General features: G+C 38.3%; 3 protein-coding genes across 4 annotated transcripts; 2 read left to right on the plus strand and 1 right to left on the minus strand.

The window, feature by feature from the left end:
* Nucleotides 1-880: 880 nt before the first annotated feature.
* Nucleotides 881-8,231, minus strand: fosl1a (FOS like 1, AP-1 transcription factor subunit a). 2 transcript variants are annotated; one of them, XM_069694403.1, is made up of 5 exons: nucleotides 8,040-8,231; nucleotides 4,052-4,173; nucleotides 3,403-3,660; nucleotides 2,277-2,384; nucleotides 881-2,159 (listed from the first exon to the last, which is right to left on the minus strand). In XM_069694403.1, exons 2-5 carry the CDS (start codon nucleotides 4,166-4,168, stop codon nucleotides 1,602-1,604), a joined length of 1,041 nt encoding a protein of 346 aa, XP_069550504.1. In that variant the 5' UTR covers nucleotides 4,169-4,173; nucleotides 8,040-8,231; the 3' UTR covers nucleotides 881-1,601. The 2 variants fall into 2 exon arrangements, with proteins under 2 accessions (XP_069550504.1, XP_069550503.1); XM_069694402.1 differs by lacking the exon at nucleotides 8,040-8,231 and having other exon boundaries at nucleotides 3,403-4,132.
* On the plus strand, nucleotides 8,047-14,994 carry yif1a (Yip1 interacting factor homolog A (S. cerevisiae)). Its single transcript, XM_069694404.1, has 9 exons — nucleotides 8,047-8,142; nucleotides 8,539-8,590; nucleotides 9,659-9,909; nucleotides 10,724-10,828; nucleotides 12,821-12,899; nucleotides 12,985-13,042; nucleotides 13,123-13,278; nucleotides 13,537-13,630; nucleotides 14,616-14,994. Exons 2-9 carry the CDS (start codon nucleotides 8,548-8,550, stop codon nucleotides 14,772-14,774), a joined length of 945 nt encoding a protein of 314 aa, XP_069550505.1. The 5' UTR covers nucleotides 8,047-8,142; nucleotides 8,539-8,547; the 3' UTR covers nucleotides 14,775-14,994.
* Nucleotides 14,995-15,762: 768 nt separating this feature from the next.
* On the plus strand, nucleotides 15,763-21,608 carry LOC138618448 (forkhead box protein N2). The gene is made up of 5 exons (XM_069694164.1): nucleotides 15,763-16,033; nucleotides 17,538-18,192; nucleotides 18,440-18,561; nucleotides 19,702-19,757; nucleotides 20,157-21,608. The coding sequence occupies exons 2-5, from the start codon at nucleotides 17,581-17,583 to the stop codon at nucleotides 20,507-20,509; spliced, it is 1,143 nt and encodes a 380-aa protein (XP_069550265.1). The 5' UTR covers nucleotides 15,763-16,033; nucleotides 17,538-17,580; the 3' UTR covers nucleotides 20,510-21,608.
* Nucleotides 21,609-21,950: the final 342 nt, after the last annotated feature.

Raw genomic sequence — 21,950 nt, forward strand, 5'->3', positions numbered from 1 at the left:
TAATGCTTTTACCCACTCACTGATGCACAGACGTCCTATGACGGGAGCATGCACAAAGATTTATTTATTTTTCCCCCCTCCATCATGCTCTCAAGCTCTCAGACTGACTCTCTTCCATCTCTGACTCCCCCTCCCCCCTCTAACCCCATTTCAGCAATCCAATGCTCTCTGAGCCGTGGACATATTAGCAGGAGATTCGCTTCATTTTTGGGAAATGGAGTAACGGAGACCACAGTGTTTGCAGCGGAGGGTCATTAGCTGTCAGTGCACGCTGCAGTAATCAAACTCCTTTATTGGCTGCCACTAATGATTACTTTCTGTATTGATTACTCTGCCAGTTATTTTCTCAATTAACTGATCAATCATTTTTCCAGAAGTTGTGCCCTTAATGATTTGCCAGGTCAGTGTGTGTTTTTTTCTCACCAGCAGGTCAAATATGTTTACAGATGACAAAACAGTTAAGCAGCAAATCTTTTCATTATAGGCGCGTCAGCCAGATAATATTTTTTATTTTTTGCTCAAAAAAACAAAATAGTTGCAAAATATGACTACATTAAATATCATTTTCATGGTGTAGATTCCCATGTGAAAACATTTCCTCATTTTCCCCCATGTTATCATGTGGTAAACATGTCATTCATTTGATCACGTGTCCCAGCCAGAGGCCATGGGAAAGTCATGTGATAGTTTTTTGGTTTTTTTGTAAGGGACAAAACAGTTTTCTCCTTTCAGTCGACTAATCAATTAATCTAATACTGCTTTCATTTCTAGTTGTCCGGTGCTGTTCAGGTTATTCTGTCTTGGATGGACTTTAGAACATTTTTAAATCTTTCTTGTTCACTGAATCTGATTTGCACCAATAATTTCACACCAGTTTCCACACGGTTTTGAACTGTCATTCTTTATTGTCTGTGAAGTTTTGACAAAAGGATAAAAGTAAGGCACTGCCCACCAAAAACTGTTCATTCTTCAGAGAAAAATGCAAACACTACCAAAAAATACACTCTCAAAAATAAATATGTGATAGTAGAATCTATATTAACTCCTATGGCCCAGCCTTAGTGGTCAATAATTTGAATAGACAATATTCAGATTATTCGAGGATTAAAACAAAAATAGGTACCATTTCTTTCCAGGTACTCCATCTCCCTTTTTGAGGACTTTCATAGTGTTACCTAACATGAAATAACAAGTTACTAAAGGCAACTTTATATTTGCATTATCACTATTAATAGAATATTATTCCACAAAATGGAATTATCATTCTTTAAATAATAATTTCTGCATGCAATAATTTCATAATAAACCTAAAACACACTCATTCCATTTTTATAGCTTTTAAAATTAGAAATATAGACTTCATATAAAAACTAAAAAGAGTGTAACATTCATATCCTGATAATGCCACATATTTGCACATCATCTAAAAAAGAAATCAACTTTCTAAAGAGATGATACAAAGCAGGTGCATGTAGCTCATTTTGAAATGGTGATTACAATTATCATTTTCATTTCTGTCATGTTTCCCAGAGATCCTTTCTGTCACGCACACTGAGTACATTGAAATGAACATTAGTGTTTTATGATGGCAGGGCCGTCGATCACAATGTGAGGATGGTTGGTGAGTGCAGGGAGTGATCCGATTGGTCGCCACTGCTGCTGCTGCGGCGATGAGCTATCCCACAGGGCTGTGGGATTTGAGGCTGCTGGACATGTCCCTGATGTGATGTAACGTGGGACGTGATGGAGGCGCTGGTGTCTAAAGGGGCTGAGGGATAGGTGAAAACCATACCGGCAGCGAAGGACATGAGAGAAGGAGTAGATGTGAGAACCGGGGTGTGGAGTGACTCTGATTCAGTGGCAGCAGCAGAGACGGTTGATGTTGCAGGCTTGGTTGGGATGGTTATCTTTGGTTTGTGCTTCTCCATCTTTCTTGGCAGTTTGGTTGATGATCCAGGTCTGCTGGACTCCTGTGGCTCCAGCTTGATGGCTCCCAAAGAGGAAATGGATGGATTTGGGTCAGAATCCGAATCAGAGTCCTGTATTTTACAAATGGGACGGTGAGCCTCTAGGACCAGCTCGAACTTCTCCTTCTGCTTTTGTAACTCAGCTATTTCCTTCTGTAAACGGGACTTCTCATCCTCAAGGTTGTCGGTCTCCTACATTTAGGGGAAAGCAGGGAAAGGCAAACAAATTTACATTTATTCACGCCTGACTGAGACCAAAACCTTACATTTCAAGCAATAGTTTATGTCATTTGTGAAATGTTCACTCACATTTTGCAATGTATCTGTCAGCTCACGACGTCGATTGCGACATTTTGCTGCTGCCAATTTATTCCGCTCCCTTCTTATTCTGCGTCTTTCCACTTCCTCCTGGGACAACTTCATGGGAAATAGAAGAAAAACATTTACAATACATGAAATAGGTTAACTGGACATAGTAAAATGACAGGGTCAAACTTGATTTAAGAATCTTCCAGCTCATGTCAAAATATCAAATGTACAGTGAAATTCATTGAGCGTCAACCATTGGCATCATGACACAGGAGAAATACTACCACCATGTGTGCACACTGAGTCATCACAGTCGCGGATTGAGGAACGTCTGAGCTTGTGTGCCTTTGTAATCCCTGATCTCTGACTCCATTCAGCACCCTACTGTATAATTGCTGTTGATCTAACATTTCCCGCCCTTTCAGGTTAATGAGTCAGTCAGACTCTGGCGGTGACTCAGGTGTGAGTCACAGAAAATGACTTGCCCCTATGAGTCACGTGACAGTCTACTTCCTGTGCCATGAAATTACAACTATGTGACGGGATATGTGCCAATGTGTGCCTGATGAAAGCAAAAAGTGATACCGTGTCAGTGATTATGATGTTCGGAAGGTTTAGTTCCAGATGAATTGGCCCATTTTAACTCCTGGTTTTGACACGTAACATCACTCTACTAACTAAAACCTGATTTTTGCAAACAGTGTGTCACATTATATAATTTTACTGTGTAAACAATGATTCAACATAATCCTTATCTAAGAACATAGAGAACAACAGCGTGGGCTTGCCTTTATAGAGTAAATGTTCCTTTTAAGAACTGAAAGCTTATTTAAATAATGACTTAATAACATCTCTAAATAATTAATATTATTTCTGAATGGATTGATCTAGAGTTGCATGTCTAAAGGAAATGACACAGTTGTGTCAGAGAATTACAGGATATTACGCATTAGTTAAACAGGAATGATTGAGCCACAGTCCACACCTCTGCAATCCATCTGAAGAAAATATTAATCCAAAGAGGGTTTCTTGCGTTTTCTCTCAGTTTAACAACTGTCCCCTTTCAAACAGCAGAAACACAAAAAATCCACAATCATTAGTGCCTTTTCAAAAGGTGTTTTCTTACATGAACATCGTTCCTTCGCCTTGTTGAACACGTAGTATTCGCAGCTGCTCTTATGACTCCTGGTCTGAGAAGATGGGAGTGGGGAGGTGATGGGCCCAGTGAACGTGCCCCTGGGAAGGTTGGGTAAGGAGGCGCCGGAGATCGAGACGGGCCTGGTGAATGCATGAGGGAGGGCTGGACCAGCCACTGGAGGTCCTGGTTGGTTGTGATGGCATTGAGGCTTGGTACAAACTGACTGCTGCCTGCCATTGTAAATTTCTGGAAAAAAAATAGATTAAATAGAAAGTGTGTAAAACAAGAAGAAAACACAAAACTAAAATGAATAAATACAACATCAATAATAGATATTGTGATGTGTAAATGCCGTGTAAATAAATTAAAAGTAAAAAACATAACTGGTGATAAAGATGATCATGGTTAGTTAATAAATACGGGTTTTGTTCTCTATTAGCCTAAATATGTTTTAACAGTTTGTATAAGTAGCCTACTCAAGAAATACAAATAAGATGTGGCTTATAGTTAAACTATAATAACTGTACAGTATTATAGGCTGAATATAATAGGTTTCTAAAGTTTTTACTGTGTGTTATACACTTTGTTATACTGATTTGACCCTTAACCTGTAGCCCAGTTTCATTTCATCACGTACCTGCTCCTGTTGAGTGGTTGAGGTGCTGCTGCTTCCCTGGGACACAGAGTTTGACCCAGAGACGCTGCCTGTGTAAGGCGGGTCTCCTCGTCCTTGACTCCCGAAGTTCCGAAACATCGCTTCTGTTTCAGTGACAAGAAAACTGAATCCAGCTGCGGCCGTATAGCCTTCGGGTCTCACGAAATGACTTTCGGCTTGAGTTCCTGTGTTAATTCAAACTCTGGGCAAGTCCACCTTATTGCGGTAAATCGGTAGAGTCCAAACGGGTTCGTCTCCAAGGGGGAGCAAGGAAGGAAATTCGGCCTCCCTTTTTTTCAAAATTGTCCGAAAACCTCCGAAAACAAATTTCAGTGCACCCTGTTGTCGTTATTCATCCAGAATCAGAAGTCTGGGAATGATTGTGAGGTTGTAAACTCTTAAACCACCACTATAGATTTGGCCACGCCCCTCCGTATTTACTGGAAATAGTGTTGTCCGGAATCTCTCACGAATGATACCACGTGCCATGACGTCACTACCCATATTTGGTGAGAGTTTCCTCCTGAGAGTAGCACTCGGGATTCCTCAGGCAGCATCACCTCATGGTTTGAAACCAGTAGTTTTTCTGCTCTGAAATTTCTGTCTTCTGATGCAGCGGTGGAAATACTATAGCACTTTCCAGTTCCGAGTGGGAGCACGGTCACATTTTGTTTACACTAAGGTTAAATTTGTACAACTTATCAATTCAATTTCCGGTTCACAAGTTTGCCAAAGTGTCAAAAATAATAATAAATGGTACAAAGGATATAAGTGCTTTATCATTCCAATAATAATGACATGTATATCACCACTATTATAATGACATACATATACCTACTATCATCACTCCAATGGTATACACATATGCCTGTTAGAATTACTGTCATTACAATTGTAACATACTATGATAGAGAGCTGAGTGACCGGTGTTTATCTCTCTTAAAATTTGTGAAACCACAAAATAAAAGCAGATTTGTTTGCCTTTATCACCGCAAGCTTCTATTTTGAATGTGACAGTTTAATATGACATTTAACTGTGGTTAAAAAGATACCTCTCAGTAAAATCATGTCACAAAGTGAAATCACTGACTCCATTCACACTGTGAAAACATCATCTACAACAAAATTAACTAATCTCCTATCTTTTAACTCAAAGTAAACTCATTTTAATATTTTAGTTACTTTAAAGTTTCTTTTTTTATGTTCAGATCACTTGCAGAAGTTATAAATATTTTGAATAAATGAAAAATATTATCTTCAGTGATGGATATCAGTTTAACTGCTGTTAACGTATACTACCAACAAATTTGTTTACATGTATAAATGTACATGTATGTACATGTTTTTTAAATTACTTTTTTTTTAAATGTACATGTATATACATGTACATATGTGAACAAAAAAAAAAAAACCTTCACATAACAATATCCCACCATTTTCATCTATAGGTGTAACCTACAAATAGTTAATTCTCTCACAATGGATAGAACATATTAAATATATTCTTATATATTATATATTTATCTACTTCAAGGTGTTTTATGTACTACAGAGTGAGATGAAATAGATATAAAGTTTGGCGCGCATGTGCCTAATTGTTCTGAGGGGTTTTGGCAGCCACTCTCACTTCCCAAACCACATCAATGTGCAAGCATGCTTGTGGAGATGAGTCAGTCCAGTTGCATAAAGCTACTCACTTATTTCAACACCCATTTCAACGTCTGTTTTTTACTTGCAGGCATAATATAGTACCTAGAAGAGGTTCAAAAACTGCATGCTGTAAGCTTAGTCTGTCATAACAGCTGCTGACCTTGCAGTCCTAAAGGACAGAGTTCCTGGAAAAGGTTGATTTGTCCTGGCTGCTGACTGTTGCACCGTTGTCTCATATTACTGCTAATTCTTCTCCTGGAAATAAGGATTGTCAATATTTTTTGAGAAGCTAAGTTAATTGCAAATACAGTTACTTGTCCTCTCAAAAGAGTCTGTTTTTGTGAAGAAAAGATTAATGATCTGTATAATGGAGACATGGAACCGTGGACTTGGGTTTCTTTTTGTGATGACCGAGAGTGTGAAAGAAAACTGAAACTGCTTGGAGTAAGACATTTTATAAGGTCTGCATACCTGTTGCTCGTTGACACATTTGACTGAGTCTCATGAACAATATTACACCACAAGGACAGACATGCAGGATGTTTTTACATGGTGTTTAATGGTATTGTATCAATATGGGTTAAAGGTGACTCAGATGACTAAAACATCAGGAATGCAATGATGACACACTTGCTTTATACGTCTCTAATCGTGACATGTCAAAACATGCCAGCCACCATTTTTTCCCCGTTACACCTTCATTCATCCACTAGATGTTTCGTGTATCTTTTTTTTTTCTTTTTACCAGGGAAAGTCTGCTCAACACCAAAGCCTATTTTAACACATAAATGTAAAAAAAAAAAAAAAAATCTTATAAATTACTGTTTGTTTGCATGTAAGAGCGTGTGTAAGCAGTGTAAGTAAGTGGTTGTTTCTGTTTGACTCCACATTTTCCCTCCAAAAAGTAACATTTTCTGGCGAGGATGTAGGAAGTTCAGATTCCATTGCAATTAGCTCATCCCAAAAAATCTCTACATGCACTCATAACTCATCCAGACCCACCTACTCACCCACACACTCATGGAGCACTGCCATTCCACACACACTTTCATTTTTTTGGTTTAGTATTGTAATTCACGCCTTGTAGATTTATACTTACGAGTAAACCTAGATTATCTCACTGTGATTGTACAGTGTACAGTTTCCAACATGCCTGTACCATTACAGTACTGATTGTACAATCTATGAACATGCTTATCATTTGCCTACAGAGATCATAATATCAATTAATGGTGTCTACAATTAAATAAAAATTAAATAATGTAAGATTTTACGATAATCAAAAAACAAGAGTCTTAAATAAATGGAAATATTCATCTTATTTGTTGTAAGCTTGGCATTCTATAATGAAAGTATAATGTATTAGCAGTAAAATATATCCAGATTGATCTGAAAGAAGTCATTCTGAATTACATGACACAGTAATATATTAACTTTCCTGTGAAACTGGAAGCAGATGTTCTCGTACAAGTGAAAGTGACATGCTCAGGATGAAAACAGCACTGCAAGTACTTCAGGTCGAAATAAATTCAAATGTATTATACAGGCTCCTGTTAGATAGTTTAATGTTTTATGAACTCATGTTTATTTATTTTTTTAGATACAGGGTTTTAATCTGCATGTGTTGTAACTTCTAACACAAATAGAGCACAATATAGGTACAATAGTTTTCTCAAATATAGCAGAGTACAAGTGTAAATTTGCTCAAGATTAAATGAATTTGTATTTTTCCCATTTCCCGTTACATCTCTGAATCGATCTGTAGATATAGGTTACATGGGAGGTGTACAGATTGTAAAGCTCCGTGTCATAGGCCACTTTTGATTTGTAATTATACAAGTTGCGTGACTTTACCTCACGCATCAACTTGTAATGAGTATAACCGTGTTGTAATTAGTCTAGCAACGCCTTAAGTTACAATGCTGTTTTGATGGAAAACACTTAAAGTGGAAAGTATTCGGATTAAATGCAAATATAAAGTGGGTGATGTGGTTTCCCCCTTTTTAGCTCCCCATCTTTCATCCTCTCCCACTTAAAATAAATCCTCGCCTTCTGTTTCTAGTGAAATTACAGGTATAATAAATACTGACGTGTGTGTGTGTGTGTCACTCTTCATTTCTGCTGAGACTAAACTGAGTATCGGCCTCTACATTTTTTGTTTTTGTTTTATGAAACCTACCTACAGCGTGTGTATATATATATATAGAGAGATATATCTCTCTATATATATATATATATGATTGGGTAAGTAACACATGCAGGCTCGGTCTGAATCGCAGCTGCGTACTGGTACTGTATTGTTACTGTGTGCTGTACTTACATCGTTATCTGCCACGCAGGCAACACTGAAGTCAACCAGCCGCTGCGGATGGGAGGGATCAGTCCGATAGCCACGTCGCTAGCTCCCAACGCTAGCTCTGTAGGTAAGTGCGCTAATCCGGCTTTTTTTTAAATTTATTTAATTTTTTTTTAAAAGCATTTTCTTCAGTAACGTTGCATTATTCCCCAGACATGTTTTTTGTTGTTGTTGTTGTTTTTGGACATGTACTGTAGCTATCGCGTTATCCGTCAGCAACAGCGGTTACCGTTGAATAAGTTTATACGTAGGTGGGTTAGCGGTGGTGCTAACTAAGCATTAGGAGAAACGTGTCGGAAGCTTTATTATATAAATATAGATATATATATATATATATATAGAAGCACCGCATGCGGCAGTGTTAACACTTTGTTTAGGTGGCGTGACCAAGAAAGCACACAGAGAGAGAGAGTTGTGTTAATACGTTGAAATGTAACTAACGTGTCCTTGTTGTCATTTTAAGCTGACGTCAATGAACGTTACGATGGACCTGCCACATCACGGGTACAGAGCCAGTAAGTGGACACATAAATCCCCATGAGCTGTCCTTTCTGCGAGGTTTCCCCACTGGTGCAATGTAACTAAGTGCATTTTTTTTTTTTTTTTATACTAAAGTACGGTATTTAAGAGGTAATTGTACTCATTTGATGCAGCTTTGTATGTCCACTATCCTGTAGACCTCCAGAGGCAAATCTTGCACTTTCTACTTCACTACATATGTCTTGACAGCTTTAGTTATCAGTTACTTCTGAGATTAATCTTCCTGTCCAGTGAAAAGCACCGTACTCCCTAATTTGAATGTGTATCTTTCTGCTTAACACGATGATTAAATGGTCCTTCATGGCAGAGCTGTTCAAACCCAATTAGGAAGATCACTGGAGGCTTCAGCCAACAGAGAATATTTTGTCAATGAATGGCTACGAATAGCTCTCAATGTTAAAGAATAAACTAATCATTTGCATCCCTTTTACAAGATAAACATAGTAAAAAAAAAAAAAAAAGTTTTCTGTTTGTGATACAACCAAAACGATTCAAAGCAGACATGACGAGCTTATAGCAGATCCATGTCCATATTTGTTGAAGGTGAAATCGGTGAACAGGGCTCGAGACATTTTCAAACTGACCCTGCTTTGTGGATTGGGGAAATTCTTCTGCTTCTTAAGAAAAAAATAGTCATTTTAAAACCTTCGTGGATCAGCTTGAACACGTATCGTCCCAAAGCTGAAAAATGACCGTTTTTATGAGCTTGACTTTTTCAGAGATATGTGGCTCTCGCAGGACAGTAACGCTACAAATGTGACAGAGGATTTTATCATTTTATCACTTAAAGATGACTCAAAACGATTGATTGATTATGATAGTAGTTAGTGATTAATTTTCTGTCTTTCAGCAAATCAATTAATCAACTGATTATTGTAACTCTCATGAAGGTTTACATATTAACCAGCCAGGGTGGATTTTTACTGCATTCATATTTGATAATATGGTTTGATGGTATCATATAAGTCATTTTTATATATTTATCATATATATCATGTATTTAAATGACCTCCGTTTACATGGTCTTATCCATTTCTCCACAGCTAAGCAGAGAGCTCGTGCAGCTCCCCCCTCAGCAGACTCTGTCTTGTTTGATGACACCAGCTCAGCAGCACCACCACCAGCAATGAACAGTCAGGGCTATTACACTCCTGGGTACAACATGGGGGCACTCTCAAATGACATGCAAGGAGGCGCTGAGGTGAACAACCTGTTTACTGACCCAATGGCCAACGCTGCAATGATGTACGGCTCCTCCTTAGCCAACCAAGGAAAGGATATGGTGAACAAAGAGGTGAGGAAAAGCAGGTTACTCATGGCACTCCTTCAGTTATGATGGATGGTACTGCCTGGGCTTAAATAACGTGTTAACCCACTGACCTGTAAATAAGGTCACGGCCTAGGCTGGGTAACTGGCACCATTTATACCTGCCACTAAAATGTGTCTTCTATAATTCAGTCACAAGTCGACAGTTTTCAATGCAGGTTTCAGCATCTCAAACACATTGGGAATGATTTCCACAAGGTTTTTGATTTTTTTTTTTAATATATATATATATATTACACTCTGTCGGTGGATATTTTTGTACTATTGTGTTGCTTTATTTTTTACCAAAAAGTCACTCTTGATGTGACAAGTTCATAATTCATTTTTCAAAGACATCAATACTTTACAAGAGCAGTCTGATATTTACTGCTTTAAAGCTACTGTTAAATACTCCAATTCTGCCTGGTATTAGTCATATTCAGAGCTTTTTCACTGAGCAAACTTTAATGTGATAGAGCTGTCATTTTCAGTGGACTGGTTTTCAATCAGAACATTTCTTGCTCTTCTTTTTAATATAAAACACAGTATGTGATTTTCTTCACCTAGAAAGGAAGGAAGAACAAATTGAATCAATGGGGCACCTGTGGGATGACACACACAAAAAAACAACAAAAAAAGTTGTTTTACTGGTTTGGCAGCTTTGATACACAAAGTGATGCATAATCCTGTGGCCACAGACAACCCTCTGGTAAAGGGAAAATGACTCATCTGTATTTATTAAGTTAGGCAGACTGTCACGTCTCATCTGTTTAGTTAACGTTTGCACTTCTTTGCTTTTCAGATCAGCAGATTCATGTCAGTGAACAAGCTGAAATACTTTTTTGCAGTCGACACCAGATATGTCATGAAGAAACTCATGATCCTCATGTTCCCTTACACACATCAGGTAATCCGAGCCACTCATCTCATCAGACTTTGTCCCACATCAACTGATGGGACGACACAAAACTTCTAATAGCTACAGACTGGATGATAATTTTCTCTGGTATCATATTTTTTTTAAACACACGTCACATTTAAAACACGCACACAAGATAATCAGCCACTTTATCACTTCTCCAGCTGGATTTACTAACATCATAACGCTGTGATTGCCAGTAACAACACAAACATAATGTGCCCTGATAATGTGCAAACTACACAAACTCTCCTTGCAAGACCAGGGTCACATACTGTTTACTGTTCAATCCAAAACCATGTTTATACAGCTACATAGTGATTACAAGCATCACAGCCACATCACAAACCTCATGGCTGAGATTTACTTAAAAGAGTGCTTCTGTTGAGATTCTATATTGTTCTTATTGGGAGTATAGCCCATCAAAAGCAGATTGTGTTAAGGCAATCCTGTATATAGTTCATAACAATTATGTTTACAGTGTAGGGAAATATATATTTTTCCTATTTTAGGTATTTGAAGAGCAAAGCATGAAAATAAGATAAGAGACTGCCATTAGCTTTTTTTCCATGCTGTTTCTATGCATAATATTATTGTGTAAATATTCAAAAGTAATATATAAGCAGACACAAAAATGTCAATAGCAGATTCAAATTTTACTAGATTGGGAACATAGTTTTGGACAATCTACATTTTCCTGCTGTCCTACTAGTGCACCGAATACACAGCTGAAATTAGTCCCCCACAAACTATCTGCTACTGTTTGGAAAGAACGACAGTTCTGTGCTGTTTTGGAATTTATTCAGAGTTAAAAAGAAGAAAAAGGAAAGTAAACATTTTGGGACCCGTTGATAAAGATTCACACCTTCAGTTGGAACAGACAGGATTGGGTCTGAACACCACGGACAGGCTTCATAATCCTTTAATGAGGATGGCAAGCTGTTAAACAGAGAAGCCACATTAAAGAAGACACTTTTTTTAAATGTAATAATTTATTTTAACCGTTGTTCTTTCTACTGCTACTACCCAAAAATGTACAGTGAACCCTCGTTTATCGCGGGGGTTACGTTCCAAATAGAGACCGTGATAGGTGAAATCCGTGAAGTAGTAACCTTTATTTTTTTTACAATTATTATACAATGAAATACTCCATAATACATTGAAACCAAAGAACAAAACCTTTTTACAGGCCCAAGCATTTGTTTAACAAATAAAAGTACTGTATAAATGTTTTTTTTTACAAATAACTACTGTACTGTAAAATAATAATTTTAATCATCAATACGAACTGAAGGCTTCAAATTGCTGAGATCGGCACCGCCCCACTGCGACCCGAGTCATTGGATTAGAACGGGAGGAAATGAAAAATGATTATGAAAACAAATACAAAGTACAGTCGGACAAATAGTGACTCGTGTATTTCACTGCTCTTCTGACTGAGCCGCTGCATCCTGACTCCGCTCTGCAGCGGTTCTTTCTTCTAAAGCCGGCGGTGCAGGTGTGGTTTTTCGAGAGAAGAACATAGTTATCGGTAGTTGTTGTCGCTCTTTTTTCTTCTGGGCAAAAAGATTCTTATAAACCGACATGCCACCATCGATTATTTTTAATTTGGCAAGCTGTTTTACGTACGTGTACATATTAAACCGCAACGTTATTGACAAACAGGTAGAGAAGAAGCGGAGAGACTGTTTAGCCAATCAGAATGCAGAACACAATGCACGATGCAAATCCGTGAAGCAGCGAGACCGTGAAAGGTGAACCGCGTTATAGCGAGGGTTCACTGTATTGTTGGTCTTTAATCTCATCAGGTTTAAATGATCTTTCCTATAATGACGGTTTAAACAGTTGGATTGTTTTATATAAGATAAATTGTTCCACCTTAGACCCATAAGGCAAAAAAAAAAAAAAAGAGCATCATTTGAATGAAACACTGTTGGGCTCTGCAGGGTGATTCATGGTGTTTTTCATTTTTCTTGGCAGGATTGGGAAGTTCGTTACCATAGAGACACTCCACTGACTCCTCGACAAGATGTGAATGCACCAGATCTTTACATTCCAAGTAAGTCCCCTATAAACAGAAAATCATCAATAGCAGAATATTTTGGGAGGACTGTAACGTATTAAGTGTTCTTTTCGTCTTTTAGCGATGGCTTTCATTACCTACATTTTACTTGCTGGAATGGCCCTTGGCATTCAAAAAAGGTGAATATTTATTTTGAGTCACAGCAAATATGTTTGTAATAGATGAACTAAATAAAAAGCTGTATTGACTTTGTGTGAAGGTTCAGTCCAGAGGTTCTGGGACTGTGTGCCAGCACTGCCCTCGTGTGGATCATCATCGAGGTCTTGGTGATGTTGTTGAGTTTGTATCTGCTGACGGTACACAGCGACCTCTCAACCTTCGATCTCATCGCCTACAGCGGATACAAATATGTTGGGTAAATGGACCTTGAACACACATTTTAGAATAAATTAATGATTTATTACTGAAAAAGTAAACGAGTGAGATAATTCATTTTAGGCCAAAGCTGCCTGTAGTTTCTCGTAATTTGAAAAAAAATAACGTGATAAATGAAAGTGGTAGAAAATGCTATAATCATTCTGCTCAGTAGCATACATTTCTTCAGTTTATGTTTAGTTTGGTTTTAGTTTTCTAGTTTGGTCTCTTTTCACTGAGTGTTTACGTATCCCTTTAGGATGATCTTCACAGTGTTGTGTGGCCTACTGTTCGGCAGTGATGGTTATTTTGTGGCCTTTGCCTGGTCCTCTTGTGCCCTTATGTTCTTCATTGTAAGTATTTTCAGTGTGTATTCACATCATTCACTACATCTATAAATCGAAGGTAAAGTTTAACGGTATGAAGAGAAGTGGTCACTAAATAATTTCTGCTCAGTCAGACTCAAGAGAATGGAATGTTTTTACTACTCTAAATGTTAACATTTTTCAATTGTTTATTTCCACCAAAGAAACATATTTCTAACCTCTAAACTATAAACTTCCTGTCCACAGCAGATTTGTGTTGCTTCAATGTGGCCTATTATATAGAGAAAAAAAAACACACTAAAGGAAACAAAACACCAAAAACGTACAGTAAAACAAACACACTTAGTGGTGAATAGTGCATTATCGCACTATATTAAATTATTTTCTGAAATAATGTAACTATGGCCAATACGTTTATATATGCCATTACATTTTAACAAAAAATACAGAAAAAGAAAGAAAAAAAGAACTCAACTATTTAAACCATTTTTATTGCATTCATGTAATCCATATTATTCTTTTAAAATGTTTGCTCTACAGACAATTAATAACATGGATTTTTAAAGGAGTAGTTAAACCCTTTGGGAAAATATGATATTTAAATCTTTTGCCAAGAGTTAAGTGAGTAGCAATTTAAGCTGATTAGCTTAGCTTCGCACAAAGACTGGAAATGGGGAAACGGCTTCCATGACCGCTTTGTCGTCAAGATGACAACCTGCTTGGCAACCAGCGGAGGCTCAAGAAAGTTACCTGGCATGTAACCCCCCTGTAAAATCATAACATGTCATTTTTACTGTTCAGCTTGCAGATCATTGCATCTCACAGGTGGTGTTAGACAGTCTGCAGACTTTGGACAGAAACAGGACTGCTTGTTCCTCCAGCTTTCAGTCTTTATGTGCTAAGTGCTAAGCTAACCAGCTGCTGGCTGTGGCTTCCTATTCCCCAGTCTTGTAATGTGCCCATTTATTAGTTGGTCTGAATCGCAGGTTTAAAGATGTTACTTCCTCCACAGGTTCGTTCTCTGAAAATGAAGATCCTTCCCTCGCTCTCCTCGGACTCTATGGGAATGGGATCAAGTGCCAAACCACAACTCCGCCTTTATATCACTGTGGCAACTGCAATCTTTCAGCCAATCATTATATACTGGTTAACCTCTCACTTGGTCAGGTGACCGTGAGGCGTATAACAGCCTCAAGTCTGAGTGTACACGACCCCAAAAAATTTGGTTGTTGAGTGTTTGTACATTTGCCTTTATACGCTCTGTTGTCAGTAAAGCTCGTAGCATATGTAAACAGTGTTACGCTGCAGCGTGCGTTGAGCTTGTCAGTTGGACATCTTGAAATTATTTCATTGATTAACCAGAAAGTATGACACAGAAAATGTCTTGTTGTCCACTGTGGCTGTACAGTAACACTGACAAATGCTTATTTTTGTTCACCTAATTCTAAAACACAAGGGCTTTTATTTAGTGATGTGTTTAATCAGAACTGATTGGGTTCAAGTTTCCTTTTATATAATGTCTCTGGACATGCTTTCCACACCACAGAATTTCACATCACCCACATTATTTGAGTACCATTTTTCTGGTATAGTAATGCTGCTGCATTATCTTCTCATTTTGTGATCCTGGATTTTATTTATCTACATTTGACAAAGCATGACAATGTTTGGATTTTTGTAGAAATAAATAAATATATATAGCTTTGTGTATTCAATTTTAACCGTTTCGGAGATGTTCTTTTGACTTTGTACTTATCTGTATTTGTTGTAACCTGAAAAGATTTTATTTTGAAAAATAGTGCTAGTGCACCAGAGGTTGCAAATGTATGCCACTGGTAATGTTTCCTTCATTGTATTTTAGTGGGGAATGATCATTTTTCCATATTTATATCTGATTATAAAGACACTAGCCACAGTTAGCTCAAAATACAATGTGTTAGTAGAGCTGTCTAAAACCAAAAGATACTCAGTTAATTATCATTGAGGAAGAAGGGAACCAGAAGATAATTACATTAAATGGGTGGGAGTTGCATGTTTTTTTTTTTTTTTTAACCTTTTAAAATAACTCAAAACAAGTTATAATCAAAAAGCTAAGTTAATCGATTAATCATTGCAGCCAGTGTTTTACACTGCTGTTTTTTTTTTTCTTTTTTACTCCACTATCCTGTTGTATTATCTGGGGACTGTCTACCATGTCGGATGGTGTCAGACTGTACAATTGGTAAAGGAGCGCGCCTGAGCACGCGCACACCGCAGAGCGTCCTTTTGGTTCCCTTGGAAACCGCGGACAGCAACAGAGCACGGAGGTGGAGGTGTCCGACCGCCACTCCACTTCGAAACATCAGGATTTCCTCTTAAACTTTTCCAAGTCGTGTTCTGGAGGTTTAAGGGAAGCCCGTTCCCGTCAGAGTCGTCATTTTTGGTAATTTGGTGAGTAACTAGATCATGTAAGGCATTGTGGGACCAGCTAACAGCGCCGAGTGGGTCACCTGTGAGGGGGGGGGGAAAGGCGGCTTTCTTGACTAGCTAAATGAAACTTTATATTGTTCCGCCATTTGCCAGCCATGTAGAGCCATGTGGCTTCACACAGAAACTTTCAGAGCGGAATAAATGATTTTACATGCAATAAATCGATGGTTGACCTTAGTGTATGAAAAGTGTAATCGGCGCCAGTGCAGCTTCTTTATAATCTACGATCAGCATTGACTTTCTGAAAGACCATCACCTGCTCTCTGGGCATGTTTTACCTTTATTAAAACGAGAGATGCGACTGGGAGAGTGGACTTTGAACGTTTAGTGGATGCTCATCAGAGGGGAACTGGAGGCAAACGTTTAACAAAATCAAGCTGTGGGGTTTTTGTTTGCTTGTTTGTTTTAACTTTGTGTGTTTTCTATCAACTTTTGTATTCTAAAACTTGGAAATGAACCAGGAGTGGTTACCCTGTGTTTTAAATAATGGTTTTGTTTTGAAATGTAGTTTTTAAAGTCTGGTTTATTAATCAGTTCATAAACAAAGGGGGAAAAAACATCGGCATACTTGCTGTGTAATGCCACTATTGTCGTTTCTGTCTTTTACTTGACCTCTTGACTAAACTCAGTCATTCCTTACAGCAGTAAATTTGATTAATTCCTAGAGTAGTAGAGGGTAACTAAGTACATTTACTTAAGTAATGACTTTGAGGTACTTTACTTGACTATTGTCATTGGATGTAAATTACACTTCCATTCTACTATATTTCAGAAGGAAATATTGCACTTTCTACTATACTACATGTATTTGACAGCTGTAGTTATTTTTCAGTTGAAGATTTGACCCAATTGATAGTTACACATCGTTAAAGAATATTCCAGTGGTTTCCACCCCTTTTTTGTTCTTATGTCTTACAAAAATCAGTGAAGTTGGAGTCACATTTCAGATGTCTGAGTCGTTACCAGCTCCAACAAATAGTGATTTTTGCCTCTAAATTTCTTACATGGTTTTATTTCTACAAATGTTCAAACGATCCAACATTTTAGCAAAAAGATGAAAGAAAAAGTCCCAAAAACTCAAGATAGATATGAATATCACAAGATTGTTTTTTTCTTTCCTTGCCCCCTTATTATCTGACGACCCGTCAGATTTATCTACTGTCCGCGGATATAAAACTGATATAAAATATTCAAACCAGCTCCACCTCCAGCAGCTACAACAGTAACATGCTGCTTCAGTATAAATACTCTAATGATGTCATAAATTCCTCATATATGTCAGAGAGACCAAACCAGTACTTTTACTTTAATACTTTATATTTTACTTATATTTCTGTGCTTTTAATTAAGTAGGATTTTTAATGCGGGGCTTTTTATTGTAATGGAGTAGTTGGTACTTTTATTTAAGTAAAGGATCTAAAAATGTCTTCCACTTCTGATTTTTTTGAATTTCTGTCATCTGCAGCGGTGCAGCTGAATGACCCTGGAAGTTTCATCTGGAGAGTGAGATGGAGAACAGCTCTCATACACTGCCACCCTCACCCTTGTGTCCTGCCACTTTTGGAGGGTCCCTGCCGTTCTCCTCCTCACCCCAGCAGACCTCCTTCAATGGCCGGGTTTCCCTCCCACTCTCGCCCATTTCCTTCCCCCCGTCCCCGACCTCACTTTCTCCAGCAACGACAGAGTCCGTTCACTCCTCCTCACCTCTTTCACACTGCACAGCGCCTCATTGTCTCGAGGGACAAAACATGCAATGTCTGAGCATGGAAAACATATCTGACCAAGATGACCTAACCTGTCTCAGCTGGCTGCATCAGAGGGGAAACCTGCTACCACTGCAGCCTCTCGCCAAAATTACACCACTGCGTCAGCTAGAGTCCTCCACACATACCCAGCCTCCTCCTCCTGCTTCGTCAAAACCGCCGTACTCCTTTAGTAGTCTGATTTTCATGGCGATAGAAGATTCCCCAAACAAGAGGCTTCCAGTGAAAGACATCTATGAATGGATTGTGAACACTTTCCCCTACTACAAGACGGCCACAGGAGGCTGGAGGAACTCTGTCAGACACAACCTGTCCCTGAGCAAGAGCTTCCGTCGTATTCAGAGGGACAAGAGCCAGGTAGGTACATGACTCAACGTATCCACATGAGACATTGTGCTTAAATAAAAGGACAGCTGTCTTTGAGCAACACGCTGAATCCAGATGTTCTGTATTAAAAACAGTTAGGCCTCCCTAAAGGGAAGTTATTATAATCTATTCTCCATGTGTCACGGCTCTTATAGGCCTACTACGTGATGCTGGAGACTTTCTTTGGCTCAGCTGTTACAGTTTGAATGTTTCAAGTGGATTTGTGTGTTCGCTGCAGTCAGTGGGGAAGGGGTCGCTGTGGTGTGTGTGTCCAGAGTATCGGCCGGCGCTCCTCGATGTGCTGAGGAAGACCCACAGTTATCACAGCACCAACAGCAACCTGATTGACAAGCCTGCACTGTAAGTATCCCACGGTTAAAGCATCAGTTCAGTCTTCATCTTTTACTCCATGAATTCAAAGTTTTAAAGTGATTATTTATTCTGAGCAGCTGCCAGAAATTTTAATGTGTTCAATTAAACATGATACAGGAATAAATAAATAAAAAGCAAGCTGCTCCTGACATCTGTGAAGCTTCTAGCTGCAACCACACACGTTTTGTCATACTGTATTTACTTTGATGACTAAAACAATCGGTGACCAAAAGTATGAAGTTATTTTTAGTTCATTTTAAAGAAAGAGTTTTGAGGACATCTCACACTTGCAAAGAGGTTAGTTTCATTCATAAGCAAAATTCTCAAGTCTGTGACCAAAACCAAAACCAACAAAACTGTATGAGATCATTTGTTTGCGGTCCAGATCATTTTATTGTCACTTCAGATGTTTTTACCTACAGATTTGATTTTTGACTACAAGTGCGAGAAATTTGCTCTCAAACCTGTATTTTATGCTTGCATTGTGACATGTGACTTTTCTGTTGACTCTCAGACACAAAAGGTTTATACTTATATTTGTATTAGTGTTGATATGATTAGTCAATTATTCAATTACTTAATGACATAGCAGAAAATAGTTCTACAACAGTTTTTAGTTACAAAGGAATATGACCAAACACTTATTGGCACCAGCTTCTCAAATGTGAGACTTTAAGTGTTTTTTAATTCAATTTAATTGAATGTTTTTGGATTTTGGACTCAAAAGTTTTCACTACTTTCTGGGTTTTTATTTTTATTTTTTTTTTTTTTATAGTAAAAATGATTTAATGTTGTTTCCTCACTGTGTGCTTTTTTATGATTGTGAAGTGTTCTGGGGCCATGTTACATGATGATTTTACACATAAAAATAGATTGAACTAAATTGAATTTATTGATTAATTGTCAAAATAGGAAGACAATTCATTATTAGTTGTAGGCCTACAAAATATGACTTCAGTATTCAGTTAAGTTCAGTATATTGCTCTGAATTGGTTTAAAATATAATTTGCTTGCAGTGGGTGAGGTGTTAGTGAATAATTTAACATTTTAATGATTCCCATTGGGATGCATTTTAAACGAACGAACAAAGCTATATATATGTAATTCTGTGTTGTGTGTCGTGTGCAGGTTGGAAGGAGCTGACTATGAAGTGCCTGCAGTGTGTGATTCAATGGAAATCTCAGGTTAGTTTCACGTCCCTTTATTATCACAGGAACCCTAATATTTGACCGTGTATGAATTTCTTGTCGTCCTCAGTGTTTCATCAGTCATCAGCTCTTTCTGACACTTTTACGACCTGCAGCTTTTCTCCCGCTCTGCAGCTTTCTCAGCATGCAACATTGTCCCTGTGTTTGTGTGCTGTTGTCGTGGCAACTGCCTTCCATTACCTTGGCAACCCAGCAATAGCTTAGCTTAGTCGCCTTTATGAGTCCCCTCGTTTTATTTCCGAGCCTATGCGCCATACGGGCCCACGTGATTGCTGAAAAATCCGACAAGTGGTTGTTCAATCAGCTTTTATGGAAACAAGTTGGTAATATTAATGTCTTACTTCATGTCACTTCAATGCTTTGTCTCTCATGCAGATCCCCTTTCTCACACCCTGCTCCTCTCTGCGTCCTCATCCCAAATCCTCACCTCTGATAACCCAATCTTCGCTGAAAACCCACCGTGCCCTTTGACCCCGGATCATGAGGAGCTTGTCACCATGGAGTCGGTTGAATACCAGCAGGAGGAGGTCTGCGAAGAGATGGAGAAAGACCCTCTGTCAGACAGCGGCTACATTGAGTTACACTATTACCAGTCCCAGCAGTACCAGTATCTGGTGCTGCCGGGGGACACAGAGCTGGATCTGGAGACTGTGGAGATCCTTCAGCTTGATGCCGAGGCCCAGGAGGCCGCCGGGTCGCTGCTGGACCTGGCAGGTGGGGGATATTAATTCATGTCCTACTTAACAATCGCAGATGAATGCAGTGGTTTAATCCACTGCATAAATACTCCAACTAATCAACATGAATGAAGATTTATGTTGGTTGTTCCTGGGATGCTGACACTGGCCTACGGTTTGTGTATTGTTCTGGAGGTAGATAACAATATAGATCTGTAGATGGACTAACTTAAAACTATTGATCGCATTACTTCACATGTATTCAGCGCCTTTGATGCAAAGCTGACTTTACCACCAGTTCACATCATACGATAAGAACCTGGACTGAGACTTGACAGTAAACATGGACAAAGAAACAGGGGAAAGTATTATTACAGTTATTTTTAGTAGATTCTCTACGAGTTTAAGTTGATTCTCAGGGGTGGAAGGAGTACTTCCAATTCAAGTAGAGGTACAATTTCTTCATTAAGATGTTTTGCAAGTTAAAGTGTGATTCCCATTCTGTTAAAGTAGCTCAATGACCAGCACACATCCATACTGTTAACATTTAATACTTGTATAAGTACGTCTAACCGACCATCTCCAGTTCTTCAAAGTAGTGACCAACTCTTCTTCGTGAGAAAGTTTTAGGTTACTTTAGGAGGGGAATAACAGTCAAAAGAAACTGTATATGAATATCTTCCTGTTTAACATTGTCACTGTAACCTTTTCTACACACAGATCAGTATAACAAATAATTAGAAAATATTTAATTTATAATGTAGCTGCAAATGTAGATTGTACTGAAAAAGTATGGGAAAGCCCTACTCAATTACAATAACACAGGTTCTTCCAATTTTATTTCTAATTAATTTCTTTACACCTGTCATGCTCCAGATTATGTTTGCTGGACTTTATTTAATGTACATGATATCAAGTTCTTGAATCCCCGAATGTCCTGGTTTTATTTGAATATGAAACCCTGAATATGAACTTGTAAGCTAAACTGTCTTCAGTCAGGAATAGTTTGATTAGAAATAAATGAACTCACTGCCATTTAAACCATTGTACATTTCAGGGTACATTGAATTGCTGTTTATAAATTATATGTATTTTCAAAAACTTTTAGATTTTGTAAGCTATCAAATAAACAGTGATGCTGCCGACTGTTTTCAATGTTCTGTCAGTATATCCGGGTTTTTTTTCTGTTTGTGTTGGCTTTTTTTCTTTGTTGTTTTTTTTTAAATGTTGCAGGGTCAGTTTGGGTGTTTGCAGCATCTGTGGAATCTGCTGTTTAGAAAAGTTGCACCATTAGAGGGCGCTTCACCTTCAGCCTGCAGGATTGTCACACCCAGCCAGATGTTTGAACTCTATGTTTTCAACAAGGACCTGTTGCTAAGAAACGGCATCCGTTTCAGCCGCTGACATATTTTGAATACGATTTGTATAAAAGCAAATCAGTTTTCTGTTACCTGTTCGGTAGTTCCGTATTCGTAAACCACATTTCCCATAG

This window comes from Brachyistius frenatus, unplaced genomic scaffold (assembly GCF_029030835.1).
Source record: "Brachyistius frenatus isolate BFR_SWC_R1_liver_20210118 unplaced genomic scaffold, ASM2903083v1 Contig_17, whole genome shotgun sequence".
In the NCBI taxonomy this organism is placed as follows: domain Eukaryota; kingdom Metazoa; phylum Chordata; class Actinopteri; family Embiotocidae; genus Brachyistius; species Brachyistius frenatus.

What these genes read in the sequence shown, in the direction of transcription:
- LOC138618448 (XM_069694164.1), top strand. Translation starts at nt 17,581, where the DNA reads ATGGAGAACAGCTCTCATACACTGCCACCCTCACCCTTGTGTCCTGCC. An exon ending in TTCAGAGGGACAAGAGCCAG is followed by an intron (nt 18,193 to 18,439) that starts GTAGGTACATGA and finishes TGTTCGCTGCAG; the next exon opens with TCAGTGGGGAAGGGGTCGCT. An exon ending in TGATTCAATGGAAATCTCAG is followed by an intron (nt 19,758 to 20,156) that starts GTTAGTTTCACG and finishes TCTCTCATGCAG; the next exon opens with ATCCCCTTTCTCACACCCTG.
- fosl1a (XM_069694402.1), bottom strand. Translation starts at nt 3,795, where the DNA reads ATGTTTTTTACTTTTAATTTATTTACACGGCATTTACACATCACAATA. An exon ending in GGCGAAGGAACGATGTTCAT is followed by an intron (nt 2,385 to 3,402) that starts GTAAGAAAACAC and finishes TTTCCCATGAAG; the next exon opens with TTGTCCCAGGAGGAAGTGGA. An exon ending in TGACAGATACATTGCAAAAT is followed by an intron (nt 2,160 to 2,276) that starts GTGAGTGAACAT and finishes CCCTAAATGTAG; the next exon opens with GAGACCGACAACCTTGAGGA.
- yif1a (XM_069694404.1), top strand. Translation starts at nt 8,548, where the DNA reads ATGAACGTTACGATGGACCTGCCACATCACGGGTACAGAGCCA. An exon ending in ACATCACGGGTACAGAGCCA is followed by an intron (nt 8,591 to 9,658) that starts GTAAGTGGACAC and finishes ATTTCTCCACAG; the next exon opens with CTAAGCAGAGAGCTCGTGCA. An exon ending in ACCAGATCTTTACATTCCAA is followed by an intron (nt 12,900 to 12,984) that starts GTAAGTCCCCTA and finishes TTCGTCTTTTAG; the next exon opens with CGATGGCTTTCATTACCTAC.